At 46.3% G+C, this 14,751-nt stretch overlaps 1 protein-coding gene across 2 annotated transcripts in view; it reads right to left on the bottom strand.

The window, feature by feature from the left end:
• The window catches only part of LOC139392834 (USP6 N-terminal-like protein), a 76,462-nt gene that overhangs the window by 39,427 nt on the left and 22,284 nt on the right, over positions 1–14,751 (bottom strand). Inside the window, exon 1 of one of the 2 annotated variants that reach the window (XM_071141121.1) lies at positions 3,475–5,572. The exons of the other annotated variant lie outside the window; for it this stretch is intronic. Coding sequence (XP_070997222.1) covers positions 3,475–3,550 — 76 coding nt within the window. The 5' untranslated portion in view covers positions 3,551–5,572. Of the gene's footprint in view, positions 1–3,474; positions 5,573–14,751 lie in introns of those variants that run through there. 2 annotated transcript variants of the gene reach the window in all.

The following is a 14,751-nucleotide window of genomic DNA, read 5'->3' as shown; positions in this document are numbered from 1 at the left end:
ATAACGAACCTGCTGATACTTTACATGTACATTCTGCATCCAGAGAGATAACGACCCTGCTGATACTTCACATGTACATTCTGCATCCAGAGAGATAACGAACCTGCTGATACTTTACATGTACATTCTGCATCCAGAGAGATAACGACCAGTGGTACTTTACATGTACATTCTGCTTCCAGAGAGATAACGACCAGTGGTACTTTACATGTACATTCTGCTTCCAGAGAGATAACGACCAGTGGTACTTTACATGTACATTCTGCATCCAGAGAGATAACGACCAGTGGTACTTTACATGTACATTCTGCATCCAGAGAGATAACGACCCTGTTGATACTTTACATGTACATTCTGCATCCAGAGAGATAACGACCCTGTTGATACTTTACATGTACATTCTGCATCCAGAGAGATAACGACCAGTGGTACTCAAACCATACTTGTAAAAGACCTTCATAGAAAATGACTCAAGTAATAGTGAAAGTCAACCAGTAAAATACTACTTTAGTAAAAGTCTAAAAGTATTTGGTTTTAAATATACTTAAGTATCAAAAGTATTAATCATGTCAAATTCCTTATATTATGCAAACCAGACAGCAAGTGTTTTTGTACATTTTTTATTTTCATTTACAGATAACCAGGGGTACACTACAACACTCAGGCATAATTTACAAATGAAGCATGTGTGTTTAGTGAGTCTGCCAGATCAGAGGCAGTAGTGATGACCAGGGATGTTCTCTTGATAAGTGTGGGAATTGGACCATTTTCCTGTCAAAATGTACTTTTGGATGTCAAGGAAAATGTATAAGTAAAAAATTACATTATTTCTTTATGTAGTGTAAAAAGTAAGTTATCAACCCCAAAAACTATTTAAGTACTACTTTAAAGTATTTTTACTTAAGTACTTCACACCACTGATAAAGACCCTGCTGATACGTCAAAGGGCTCACCACGCTCCCCCTCTCACCACGCTCCCCCTCTCACCACGTTCCCCCTCTCACCACGTTCCCCCTCTCACCACGCTCCCCCTCTCACCACGCTCCCCCTCTCACCACGCTCACCACGCTCACCCTCTCACCACGCTCACCCTCTCACCACGCTCACCCTCTCACCACGCTCAGGGGGAGGTAACCCACTGCAGACAACACCTGACTGTCTCAGCAGCTCTGTGGTGTGTGTTAGTCAGACTAAAGCGAAGTGTGTACATATTAGTGTGTGCACCTGTGTATGTTTGTGTGTGTTGAGAATTTCTCCGCAGGGTCGATGGCCAGAGATTAAAATGGCAATGAAATGAATGGAGGAGGGCCCTAAACTCAATGTGCCCTTTGTAGTGGGCATCACAGATCGATGAGAAGCTCAACTCTCCACAGCACCAGCTCTGTTCTACTGCTCCTGCCTGCAGCACAGTGACAACATGCTGCTACACAGGGAATGGGACATGTTTGAGTTATTATCTGGGTCAATATGTTGAGACACACACAAACCAGTTCCTTTCAGGATTCACTTTTTTGTGCGCAAAAATCAAGAATTCACAGCATATTATTATGGTCTTGCAAATTTGACCAATCACTGCACTATTTCCGCATAAAACAGTCAAATCCTCTCAATATTATCACATCACACTGACCCATCACCACAGCACAAAAAGAGGGCTCACAATTTCAACCAATTAGCACAGAAATATGGTTAAATCAAGACACACGTTAACTGTATCCCCCATCAGCGCAATTTCGCTACAAAATCACAGCATTGCCAACCAAAATGTCCAAATTGCCACAGCAAAATTAAGCATTTTTGCCTGCAAATATCACACAAAAAAATCCCTGTGAAATCCTGAGTGGTGCAGCGGTCTAAGGCACTGCATCTCATTGCTAGAGAACCTGGTTCGATAACATGGCTGTATCACAACTGGCCGTGATTGGGAGTCCCATAGGGTGGCACAGCGTTGTCCGGGTTAGGGTTTGGTCGGAGTAAGGCCGTCATTGTAAATAAGAATTTGTTCTTAATTTGCTTGCCTTGCCTAAAAGGTTAAATCAAAAACCCTGGAGGGACTGACACACATTCATACATGTTACAATGTGCACGCGCACACAGAATTCACCATTAACAAGCAGTGAGGTGAGAAGTGTGTAATCGGTTTCCCCTCCCCCTGGCATGTAAAAAAGCTTAGATACACAGGGCTAAGAGAATAGAGCTTATATACACAGGGCTAAGAGAATAGAGCTTAGATACACAGGGCTAAGAGAATAGAGCTTAGATACACAGGGCTAAGAGAATAGAGCTTAGATACACAGGGCTAAGAGAATAGAGCTTAGATACACAGGGCTAGGAGAATAGAGCTTAGATACACAGGGCTAAGAGAATAGAGCTTAGATACACAGGGCTAAGAGAATAGAGCTTAGATACACAGGGCTAAGAGAATAGAGCTTAGATACACAGGGCTAGGAGAATAGAGCTTAGATACACAGGGCTAAGAGAATATAGCTTAGATACACAGGGCTAAGAGAATAGAGCTTAGATACACAGGGCTAAGAGAATAGAGCTTAGATACACAGGGCTAAGAGAATAGAGCTTAGATACACAGGGCTAAGAGAATAGAGCTTAGATACACAGGGCTAAGAGAATAGAGCTTAGATACACAGGGCTAAGAGAATAGAGCTTAGATACACAGGGCTAAGAGAATAGAGCTTAGATACACAGGGCTAAGAGAATAGAGCTTAGATACACAGGGCTAAGAGAATAGAGCTTAGATACACAGGGCTAAGAGAATAGAGCTTCGATACACAGGACTAAGAGAATAGAGCTTAGATACACAGGACTAAGAGAATAGAGCTTAGATACACAGGGCTAAGAGAATAGAGCTTCGATACACAGGACTAAGAGAATAGAGGCAGCCTTTGTTAAGGAGATGCTTGAGGCCTAGATGTCTTTAAAATAACCCACATCACAACCCATATAAAATCAGTAGCCAGTAGCCTGAATGGGGATGCAGAGTGTTACGGCTCCACCCAGAGCCCATACCCAGGTGATTCTCCTCAGAGTGTAGACTGAGCTTTTGGCAGTGAAAAGCATTAGCCAATCATTAGTGCCCACAGCCCAACACTGACCCCTCAAAGCTGGTCCAATCAGCAGACAGGATTAGATCGGGGTCACCAAGTGTCCCATTACCCCAGGGAACCTTCCTTCATTATTAATTACTCACCACACACACACACACACACACACACACACACACACACAGCAACAGAGCTATTACAGCAGTACCAAGGGAATCTCTTTCTCTCTAGCCAACTCTCTCAAACACAGACACACAAGGGATCTGTCAGAAGTTAATGGCATTCATTTTGAGGGACACAGTACAGCTAATGTACAACACAGTCAGATACACACAGAGACAGACGCACACACACAAAAGAAAGAAAGGCATTTCACTGTACTTGTCCATGAGACAATAAAACTTGAAACACACACCTCCGTATCTGGCGGCTGCTCTGCGTCGGGAGGGAGACACCAGCTCCCTGACCATATGAAGCACCTGCATGCTCATAGTGGGGAGGGGCCAACCATGTACACCAGGCGTGGGGAGCCCACTCTCGCCCTCCTGACAACCTCATCCCTCACAGGGTCCTCTGACATCATCCCAATGTCTTAAAAGTCAAGCCCATCTTATTCCCAGGCACCAGGTTTAGGGTCCACAGAGCCCGGATCTTTCCCCAGTCCTAGTTCCTCTCTTTGGGGTGGAGTAGTGGCGGCAGCCCCTCAAGGTTCCAAGGATGATTCCAAGGTTAGCTTTAGCCTCCAGTTCCACCCAGTCATCCCTAAGCCTTTTTCCTCTCTGCTCCGATCCAGCCTCCCTCTCTCCTCAGTCGCTCTCAACACCAGCAGCAAGCCCTCAACACGCGATCACACATGCACGTCCCTAGCACTCACACACACTTTCTCTCCTACCCTGCTACATGTGAATATCTATGACAGTCACATTTAGGTCGACCTAGAGAGGCAGTCTGTTCTAAGACACTGAAGGCAGTCTGCATCACTGCTCTTCCTCTCCTCCTCTCCAGGGGTCAGCGGTTGTTCCTGTCCAGGTAGATGATCGCCTCCCGTCCTCCTACGGCTCTCATATGTCCAGTAATACCAGACCACCGCTCTCACAGGTCCATTAATACCAGACCACCGCTTTCACAGGTCCAGTAATACCAGACCACCGCTCTCACAGGTCCAGTAATACCAGACCACCGCTCTCACAGGTCCAGTAATACCCAGACCACCGCTCTCACAGGTCCAGTAATACCCAGACCACCGCTCTCACAGGTCCAGTAATACCCGACCACCGCTCTCACAGGTCCAGTAATACCAGACCACCGCTCTCACAGGTCCAGGTAAAGCAGACCACCGCTCTCACAGGTCCAGGTAAAGCAGACCACCGCTCTCACAGGTCCAGTAATACCAGACCACCGCTCTCACAGGTCCAGTAATACCAGACCACCGCTCTCACAGGTCCAGTAATACCAGACCACCGCTCTCACAGGTCCAGTAATACCAGACCACCGCTCTCACAGGTCCAGTAATACCAGACCACCGCTCTCACAGGTCCAGTAATACCAGACCACCGCTCTCCCAGGTCCAGTAATACCAGACCACCGCTCTCACAGGTCCAGCAATACCAGACCACCGCTCTCACAGGTCCAGCAATACCAGACCACCGCTCTCATAGGTCCATTAATACCCAGACCACCGCTCTCACAGATCCATTAATACCCAGACCACCGCTCTCACAGGTCCAGTAATACCAGACCACCGCTCTCACAGGTCCAGCAATACCAGACCACCGCTCTCACAGGTCCAGTAATACCCAGACCACCGCTCTCACAGGTCCAGTAATACCCAGACCACCGCTCTCACAGGTCCAGTAATACCAGACCACCGCTCTCACAGGTCCATTAATACCAGACCACCGCTCTCACAGGTCCAGGTAAAGCAGACCACCGCTCTCACAGGTCCATTAATACCCAGACCACAGCTCTCACAGGTCCAGGTAAAGCAGACCACTGCTCTCACAGATCCATTAATACCCAGACCACCGCTCTCACAGATCCATTAATACCCAGACCACCGCTATCACACACAATGTCATCTCAACCCGACGGCTGGGAGCTGGAGGTCGTTGGTTTGTTAGCTGCCGTTAGCTACTCTTCAGAGACTCTCAGGTTCAGCGGAGAGAGAGGGTGTGTTCTTTTTCCCCAGTCGGTGCTCCCACACACAGAACACACACTTATCTTGTTCGGCAGAGGCAATAGAGTTGAACACGCACCCAGCTCTCAGGAACACAGGAAGGAGACTGTCAGATCTCTCTCTGTTGCTCTCCCTCTCTGTTCAGAGAGCTGTGCTGTAGGAGTTCACCTGGCTGGCAGAACAGAGGAAGGTGGTTTGGATCAATAGCAGCAGTATCCCTGCTCCAAAGACACGCCACTCTGCTCACATCCACAGCTAGCTAGCTCACTGGGGTAAGGCAGTCAGTCCACCCAGCTCTCATTGTTCTCTCGCCCTGTTTATTACTCTCTCACTTCTCCCTCTCTCCCTGTGCACTGCTCTCTCCCCATCTCGCTGTTCCTCTCTTGTTCCCACTCTCGATCTCTCCTTCCAAATTGATTTAATGGGAGTACATCCTCATTCACGGACAGCCTCGCTCTCCCCCCCCTGCCTCAATCTCTCCTCTCCCTCCCTCCGTTTTTCTCCCCCTCTCTTTCTCTGTTGCTCCCTGCTTAGTAACGACGCCCTGCTCCACCGTCATTCTGAAGCCTGGTACATGAACAGAACGGGAAAATACAGGGGGAGTAAAAACCAGCTGTATGTGATCATCAGTAGTTGTCTCTCTCTGTGTGTGTGAGTCTCCCCCCCCCGTCTCTCCCCATGTCTCCGTCTCCCCATCTCCCTCCCCCACCGTCTCCCCATCTCCCCCCGTCTCGGTGTCTCTCCCCATGTCTCCCCCTCCGTCTCCCCATCTCCCCCCCCTCTGTCTCCCCATCTCCCTCCGTCTCTGCCTTTGGCTCCCTCTCTCCATAACACTCTCGATATCTTCCCCTCTTTCTACCTCCACTAATTTCCTGCACTCATCTTTCTGTTTATGATGGTTAATCAGAAGATAACCATGGTGCTCTCCCAGAAGCATGTCTGGTGCGTTAAACCTGACAATTCAGGCAAACAAACGTGTAATGATGTCGCATAAGGCTTACTTCATTATTCAATGTTTTTAAATTATTTTCCCTGCATCAGACGTACTTCAACTCTTTTCTTTCCTGTTTTGTATTCTCCAGAATGAATGCTTTTCACCCTCTGCATGAGAAAACCATGGCAATATAAGGTGATGCCATTCAGTTACAGAAGATCATACATCATTGACGCATTTTATTGACCTTGCAAAGAGATGACTCATACTTGCACAAAGGTGGGAACCTGCACACAGACACACATGTACACACACCCTCAACCCAAGGACAGTGTGCAGTCTGCATTGCAAGCTGTAATGGGGCAGCCAGTGTCATTCTTTATCCTAATGACATTTCCCCACAAAGACACACACACACACACACACACACACTTTTCTTTAACTCTGCAGGCACAACAAATAAAGCTGTGCAAGAGTGTGTGTGCAGCCCTCCTAAGGCATTGAGTTATTGGGCCCAACACTATAGAGCACTGTCGCTACGCCTCAACACTATAGAGCACTGTCGCTACGGCCAAACACTATAGAGCACTGTCGCTATGGCCAAACACTATAGAGCACTGTCGGTACGGCCAAACACTATAGAGCACTGTCGCTACGGCCAAACACTATAGAGCACTGTCGCTACGGCCAAACACTATAGAGCACTGTCGCTACGGCCAAACACTATAGAGCACTGTCGCTACGGCCCAACACTATAGAGCACTGTCGCTACGGCCCAACACTATAGAGCACTGTCGCTACGGCCCAACACTATAGAGCACTGTCGCTACGGCCCAACACTATAGAGCACTGTCGCTACGGCCCAACACTATAGAGCACTGTCGCTACGGCCCAACACTATAGAGCACTGTCGCTACGGCCCAACACTATAGAGCACTGTCGCTACGGCCCAACACTATAGAGCACTGTCGCTACGGCCCAACACTATAGAGCACTGTCGCTACGGCCCAACACTATAGAGCACTGTCGCTACGGCCCAACACTATAGAGCACTGTCGCTACGGCCCAACACTATAGAGCACTGTCGCTACGGCCCAACACTATAGAGCACTGTCGCTACGGCCCAACACTATAGAGCACTGTCGCTACGGCCCAACACTATAGAGCACTGTCGCTACGGCCCAACACTATAGAGCACTGTCGCTACGGCCCAACACTATAGAGCACTGTCGCTACGGCCCAACACTATAGAGCACTGTCGCTACGGCCCAACACTATAGAGCACTGTCGCTACGGCCCAACACTATAGAGCACTGTCGCTACGGCCCAACACTATAGAGCACTGTCGCTACGGCCCAACACTATAGAGCACTGTCGCTACGGCCCAACACTATAGAGCACTGTCGCTACGGCCCAACACTATAGAGCACTGTCGCTACGGCCCAACACTATAGAGCACTGTCGCTACGGCCCAACACTATAGAGCACTGTCGCTACGGCCCAACACTATAGAGCACTGTCGCTACGGCCCAACACTATAGAGCACTGTCGCTACGGCCCAACACTATAGAGCACTGTCGCTACGGCCCAACACTATAGAGCACTGTCGCTACGGCCCAACACTATAGAGCACTGTCGCTACGGCCCAACACTATAATGCACTGTCGCTACGGCCCAACACTATAGTGCACTGTCGCTACGGCCCAACACTATAGTGCACTGTCGCTACGGCCCAACACTATAATGCACTGTCGCTACGGCCCAACACTATAGAGCACTGTCGCTACGGCCCAACACTATAATGCACTGTTGCTATGCCCCAACACTATGCTGCTGTTGCTATCGGTCATCATCACAGAGATAGAGCACCACCTCTAAGTCCCCTGGACAAACACACACACCGATACAACAGTCTATTGGACTTCAGCATTTATTATCTAGTGTTGCTGGTCCCCATCTTCTACAGTTCCTGTGTGCTGTCATATGCTGCCTTAATATGATCAACATAAACCTTTCTGACTAAGATAACCAAGGGAAATAAAGGTGTGTGTGTGTGTGTTTGTGTGTGTGTGTGTGTGTGTATCTGTACTGACCAAAGGCGTGCAAAGCAAGAGAGGTAAAGAGAGTATGGATTGATCTCCTGTCGATGGAGGAGACATACAAAGGCGTATATCGACAGTTTCCCCTCTCTCCGACGGCCCCTCAGCCCTGGTCATAAGAGGGCCAGTCATACACACATCAAATCAATGGCCCCTCCACGGCACTCTGTTAACACCTGCCTGACTGGAAAATTACAGATAAGTCCTTCAAAGCTGGGGAAACATCACCTCTTCAATCTAGGAGGAAGATAGAGTTCAGCCTGTCAACAGTCCTCAATCTATGAATCAGCAAAGGCTAGAAGGAACTGTCAATGTGGGTTTTGGGGGGTTTCCATTGAGGACACTCAAGATGGAACACACTTCAGAGGTCAAGATACCAGAAAGTGTCTCCAGAGACAAGGGAGGGATGAAAGGGAGAAAATTGAGAATGAGAAATGGGGAGAAAGAGCGAGCAAGGTAGGAGAAATAAGAAACGTCAAATAGACTGATAGAGAGTAGAGGTTTGCACAGGCTCATTTTTCACTCACTGAAATCAGTCAAGAGACGTCTCCAATTTTAGCAGTCCAACATGAATACAGCTCTTTGATTGCTGTCTGTTTGCTGCTAGACAGTAGTAACTCCAATATCCCGAAACATTCCCTCTCTCTCTCCCTCCCTACATGCATCTCTCTCTCCAGCAGGTTCACTCCAGGTCGAGCTAGCTGACAAGGGGGCTAATGCACAAAGAAATCAACGTGACAAAACGCTGAAAACAGCCAGTCGCTGTTAGCGTGGACTGGTAGGAACACACTGTAGAAGGCCAATAAGTACAGGAACTCTACACTAACAGTGTGTTGTATTCTGAACTAAACCGGCTTCCCTTACTCATCTCCTAACTTCCATGAACACTGATCTGACAGGGCAAAGCAACATGATAAATCCCAGTCCCCTGTACCCTTCCCCATCCCTCCCTTTCCTTCATCCTTCCTCTGTTCTGGCTCTGTGCAACAGGGCGCGAGGGAATGGAACACGGGGGGGGCAGCCTGGAAAAACATCACTGGGCTCCCTCACACTTCCTGTTTGCACCGTGTCACTTCCTGCTCTCGGGGTTTAACTTTCCAACCAATCAAAAGACTGCTATTATTCCACTGACTACTGTCCTGCTGCATACCCACACTGCTTTGAGTCTCCAAACTCTACAATGACATCTGACCTTTCCTCATCTCTGAGCACTTTCAGTCCTCGCCCAAACCAGTTCTGGCCACTGAACATCTCACACCTCACTCTTACACTCTCAAAGGCCACTCCCACATCCAAGCCAGTCCTCCCCCTCACCCAAACCAGGCCTCTGCCTCAACCAAAGTATACTCATCATCCCAAACCTGGCCTCACCCCTCATGCCTACATCTGTCCCTCCCTCTAACCCCATACTTTCCCTCTGGCAAGCCCAGTCTGTCCTTCACCCTACCCTCTGTAGCCAGAGTGACCTATACGCCACAGCATGTACAGAGCATCTGCATCAGAGCATCTGCTGTGGCCTTTTACAGGATGGTGAGAGATTCAGAGATGGGGAGAGCTGAGCAAACAGATGTGTGAGAGAGTGTTGTGTGTGTGTGTGTGTGTTAGGAGGGTGGAGTTGTTTACATGCCAACAGTAAAATCAGCAGCTGCTAAAACAGTGGAGCACTAGAGGTAGAGGTGACCATGATGTGTAGTCGTGCTGTGAGAGTTTATGAACGATACCCAGGATGCTCTGCTCAGGCACGCTCGCTGTTCATGCGTCTTCAGGTCTATCCCGGTTTGACATTGGTTGACGGATTGCACGCCATTTGTCAGAGAGTGTGTGTGCGGTTACTCAATGCTCAGTAGGGTGTGTGTGTCATTTGTTATTGGTCATAGGGGTGAGGCCAGCTTGCCAATGGTCAGTGGAGGTGGGGGGGGGGTGGTATTGGTCACGAGGTGTGAATGGTTTGGCCATTTGTCACAGGGTGCGGTAGGGTGGTTTCTCATTGGTTAAGGTGTGTTGTGTCCTCGCCACTAGGGAGACGGGAATGACTGCCTGAGCGCCAGCTATTTAAGAGCGCGCCAGCGTATGCTGCAGTGTAAGCCATGTGTGTTTAACAGCTCGCCTGTGTGTGATATGCATTCACCTTATCACAATTACACCAATGTACACCACAAATGTGTGTGTGTGTGCGGGTCCTGGAGGTACAGATTTACGAGCCCCATTCATAAACCGCGGGTACATAGAAGACACCGCTCTGCTTTCGTTTGAACAGCCACGTTGTTTATATGAGCCTTTCAAGGCAAAACACGACGCAAGTAAACCGCCAGTTTGAGATGTTTGAACACATGGGGTTCTGCTCTAAAGTAGTGTACTATATAGGGAATAGGGTGCCCTTTGGGATGCGTCCTGAGAGAGTGGAATAACGGCGTGAGTAAACATGATGTGAATGAAGGCCCAGCCTGTCTCGGTTCTATACATAGTGCATGACCCAATCCGTCTGAACTCAACTCCAACACATTAACTATTGAGAGGTTCAACTTTGTGAGGAGCAGCAGGGTGCCAGGGTAGAGCTGGGAGTAGAGATCACCATGGCAACATGCAGACTACAACGCCCATGATAGGCCAACAACCAGCCTTATGGTAGTAGAAAAGTCACCACAATTACTGTGTGTGTGAGAGAGAGTGTGGAGAGAGAGAAATGCTAATAGGTAATAGAATTGACTAATTCTATGAACATGTCTGTCAGTAAGTGTGTGTGTGTGTGTGTGTGTGTGTGTGTGTGTGTGTGTGTGTGTGTGTGTACTGTATGTGTGTGTGTGTCAGTCAGTGTGTACTGTATGTGTGCGTGTGTCAGTCAGTGTGTACTGTATGTATGTGCGTGTGTGTCAGTCAGTGTGTACTGTATGTGCGTGTGTGTCAGTCAGTGTCTACTGTATGTGCGTGTGTGTCAGTCAGTGTGTACTGTATGTATGTGCGTGTGTCAGTCAGTGTGTACTGTATGTATGTGTGTCAGTCAGTGTGTACTGTATGTATGTGCGTGTATCATTCAGTGTCTACTGTATGTGCGTGTGTGTCAGTCAGTGTGTACTGTATGTGCGTGTGTGTCAGTCAGTGTCTACTGTATGTGCGTGTGTGTCAGTCAGTGTGTACTGTATGTATGTGCGTGTGTGTCAGTCAGTGTGTACTGTATGTATGTGCGTGTGTCAGTCAGTGTGTACTGTATGTATGTGCGTGTATCAGTCAGTGTGTACTGTATGTATGTGTGCGTGTATCAGTCAGTGTCTACTGTATGTGCGTGTATCAGTCAGTGTCTACTGTATGTGCGTGTGTGTCAGTCAGTGTCTACTGTATGTGCGTGTGTGTCAGTCAGTGTCTACTGTATGTGCGTGTGTGTCAGTCAGTGTCTACTGTATGTGCGTGTGTATCAGTCAGTGTCTACTGTATGTGTGTGTGTCAGTCAGTGTGTACTGTATGTGTGCGTGTGTGTCAGTCAGTGTGTACTGTATGTATGTGTGTGTGTGTGTGTGTGTGTGTGTGTCAGTGTGTACTGTATGTATGTGTGTGTGTGTCAGTGTGTACTGTATGTATGCGTGTGTGTCAGTCAGTGTGTACTGTATGTATGTGACCAAGTGTGTCAGTCAGTGTGTACTGTATGTATGTGACCAAGTGTGTCAGTCAGTGTGTACTGTATGTATGCGTGTGTGTCAGTCAGTGTGTACTGTATGTGTGTGTCAGTCAGTGTGTACTGTATGTGTGTGTGTGTGTCAGTCAATGTGTACTGTATGTATGTGTGTGTGTGTCAGTCAGTGTGTACTGTATGTATGTGACCAAGTGTGTCAGTCAGTGTGTACTGTATGTATGCGTGTGTGTCAGTCAGTGTGTACTGTATGTATGTGTGTCAGTCAGTGTCTACTGTATGTATGGGCGTGTGTCAGTCAGTGTCTACTGTATGTATGCGTGTGTGTGTCAGTCAGTGTGTACTGTATGTATGCGTGTGTGTGTGTGTGTGTGTGTGTCAGTCAGTGTGTACTGTATGTGTGTGTGTGTGTGTGTCAGTCAGTGTGTACTGTATGTGTGTGTGTGTGTGTGTGTCAGTCAGTGTGTACTGTATGTGTGTGTGTGTGTGTGTCAGTCAGTGTGTACTGTATGTATGTGTGTGTGTGTCAGTCAGTGTCTACTGTATGTATGTGCGTGTGTGTCAGTCAGTGTCTACTGTATGTATGTGCGTGTGTGTCAGTCAGTGTCTACTGTATGTATGTGCGTGTGTGTCAGTCAGTGTCTACTGTATGTATGTGCGTGTGTGTCAGTCAGTGTGTACTGTATGTATGCGCATGTGTGTCAGTCAGTGTGTACTGTATGTATGCGTGTGTGTGTGTCAGTCAGTGTACACTGTACACATGTGACCGAGTGTGTGTCCCCAGCCCAGAGTGTGTCCCCAGCCCAGAGTGTGTCCCGTGTTCCTGCTCTGCTGGTGAGATGCCCTGAGGACAGCTCAGAGGATCCATCTCCTCCTGCTGCTGTGTTTACTGCTAGATGTAATGATAATCCTGGGAGGCTTCCTTCCTGTTCCCCTCATCGACACACACTACAGCCCTAGGAGAACAGCCATCATACCATCATCATCTACAGAGAAAAGCAGAGACAGGCAGAGTGCGAGACAGAGAGAGAGAGAGAGAGAGAGAAACAGGAAGCCAGGTCAGTCTAGTGGGAGACTTGGTTCCATTGTGAAAACAGAAGTGAGACTACGGCTCCACGGGAGGAACTGAGATCAGAGGATATGGGAGAGGACATAAACACTACTGTGCTAAAGCCCAAAACATAAACACTAGTTGAATACTGCACTGCAGCAATGGACACAAGCAATACAGCAACGCTGGTACCTCTATACAGTAGCAGCAATAACCCATAGCAGCCGGTTGCTCCGGTTGTAGACGGGTTGGTTGTTAAGCAACAAAAACCAACGCAAATCAGACGGGGTTTGGCTTAGAACGTTGACCCTGTAAACTATATTTCATCTCTAATGTTTATTGACCCTGTAAACTATATTTCATCTCCAATGTTTATTGACCCTGTAAACTATATTTCATCTCTAATGTTTATTGACCCTGTAAACTATATTTCATCTCCAATGTTTATTGACCCTGTAAACTATATTTCATCTCTAATGTTTATTGACCCTGTAAACTATATTTCATCTCTAATGTTTATTGACCCTGTAAACTATATTTCATCTCTAATGTTTATTGACCCTGTAAACTATATTTCATCTCCAATGTTTATTGACCCTGTAAACTATATTTCATCTCTAATGTTTATTGACCCTGTAAACTATATTTCATCTCTAATGTTTATTGACCCTGTAAACTATATTTCATCTCCAATGTTTATTGACCCTGTAAACTATATTTCATCTCCAATGTTTATTGACCCTGTAAACTATATTTCATCTCTAATGTTTATTGACCCTGTAAACTATATTTAATCTCTAATGTTTATTGACCCTGTAAACTATATTTAATCTCTAATGTTTATTGACCCTGTAAACTATATTTCATCTCCAATGTTTATTGACCCTGTAAACTATATTTCATCTCCAATGTTTATTGACCCTGTAAACTATATTTCATCTCTAATGTTTATTGACCCTGTAAACTATATTTAATCTCTAATGTTTATTGACCCTGTAAACTATATTTCATCTCCAATGTTTATTGACCCTGTAAACTATATTTCATCTCCAATGTTTATTGACCCTGTAAACTATATTTCATCTCCAATGTTTATTGACCCTGTAAACTATATTTCATCTCTAATGTTTATTGACCCTGTAAACTATATTTCATCTCCAATGTTTATTGACCCTGTAAACTATATTTCATCTCCAATGTTTATTGACCCTGTAAACTATATTTCATCTCTAATGTTTATTGACCCTGTAAACTATATTTCATCTCTAATGTTTATTGACCCTGTAAACTATATTTCATCTCTAATGTTTATTGACCCTGTAAACTATATTTAATTCTAATGTTTATTGACCCTGTAAACTATATTTCATCTCAATGTTTATTGACCCTGTAAACTATATTTCATCTCCAATGTTTATTGACCCTGTAAACTATATTTCATCTCCAATGTTTATTGACCCTGTAAACTATATTTCATCTCTAATGTTTATTGACCCTGTAAACTATATTTCATCTCCAATGTTTATTGACCCTGTAAACTATATTTCATCTCCAATGTTTATTGACCCTGTAAACTATATTTCATCTCCAATGTTTATTGACCCTGTAAACTATATTTCATCTCCAATGTTTATTGACCCTGTAAACTATATTTCATCTCCAATGTTTATTGAAAACAAATACATTTCGCACCAGGAGCACTTGTCTCTCGAATACATCGTTAAAGTTGATGGTTAGCTAGCTAGCGAAATGTAGCCATATTAACAATGACATCAGTCAAAACACCTAAACAAAAAAACATTGTATCAGG

This window comes from Oncorhynchus clarkii, chromosome 33 (genome assembly GCF_045791955.1).
Source record: "Oncorhynchus clarkii lewisi isolate Uvic-CL-2024 chromosome 33, UVic_Ocla_1.0, whole genome shotgun sequence".
Taxonomy (NCBI): Eukaryota; Metazoa; Chordata; class Actinopteri; order Salmoniformes; family Salmonidae; genus Oncorhynchus; species Oncorhynchus clarkii.
The sequence above is the reverse complement of the archived record's forward strand: the minus strand, read 5'-3'. Positions and strand labels throughout refer to the sequence as shown.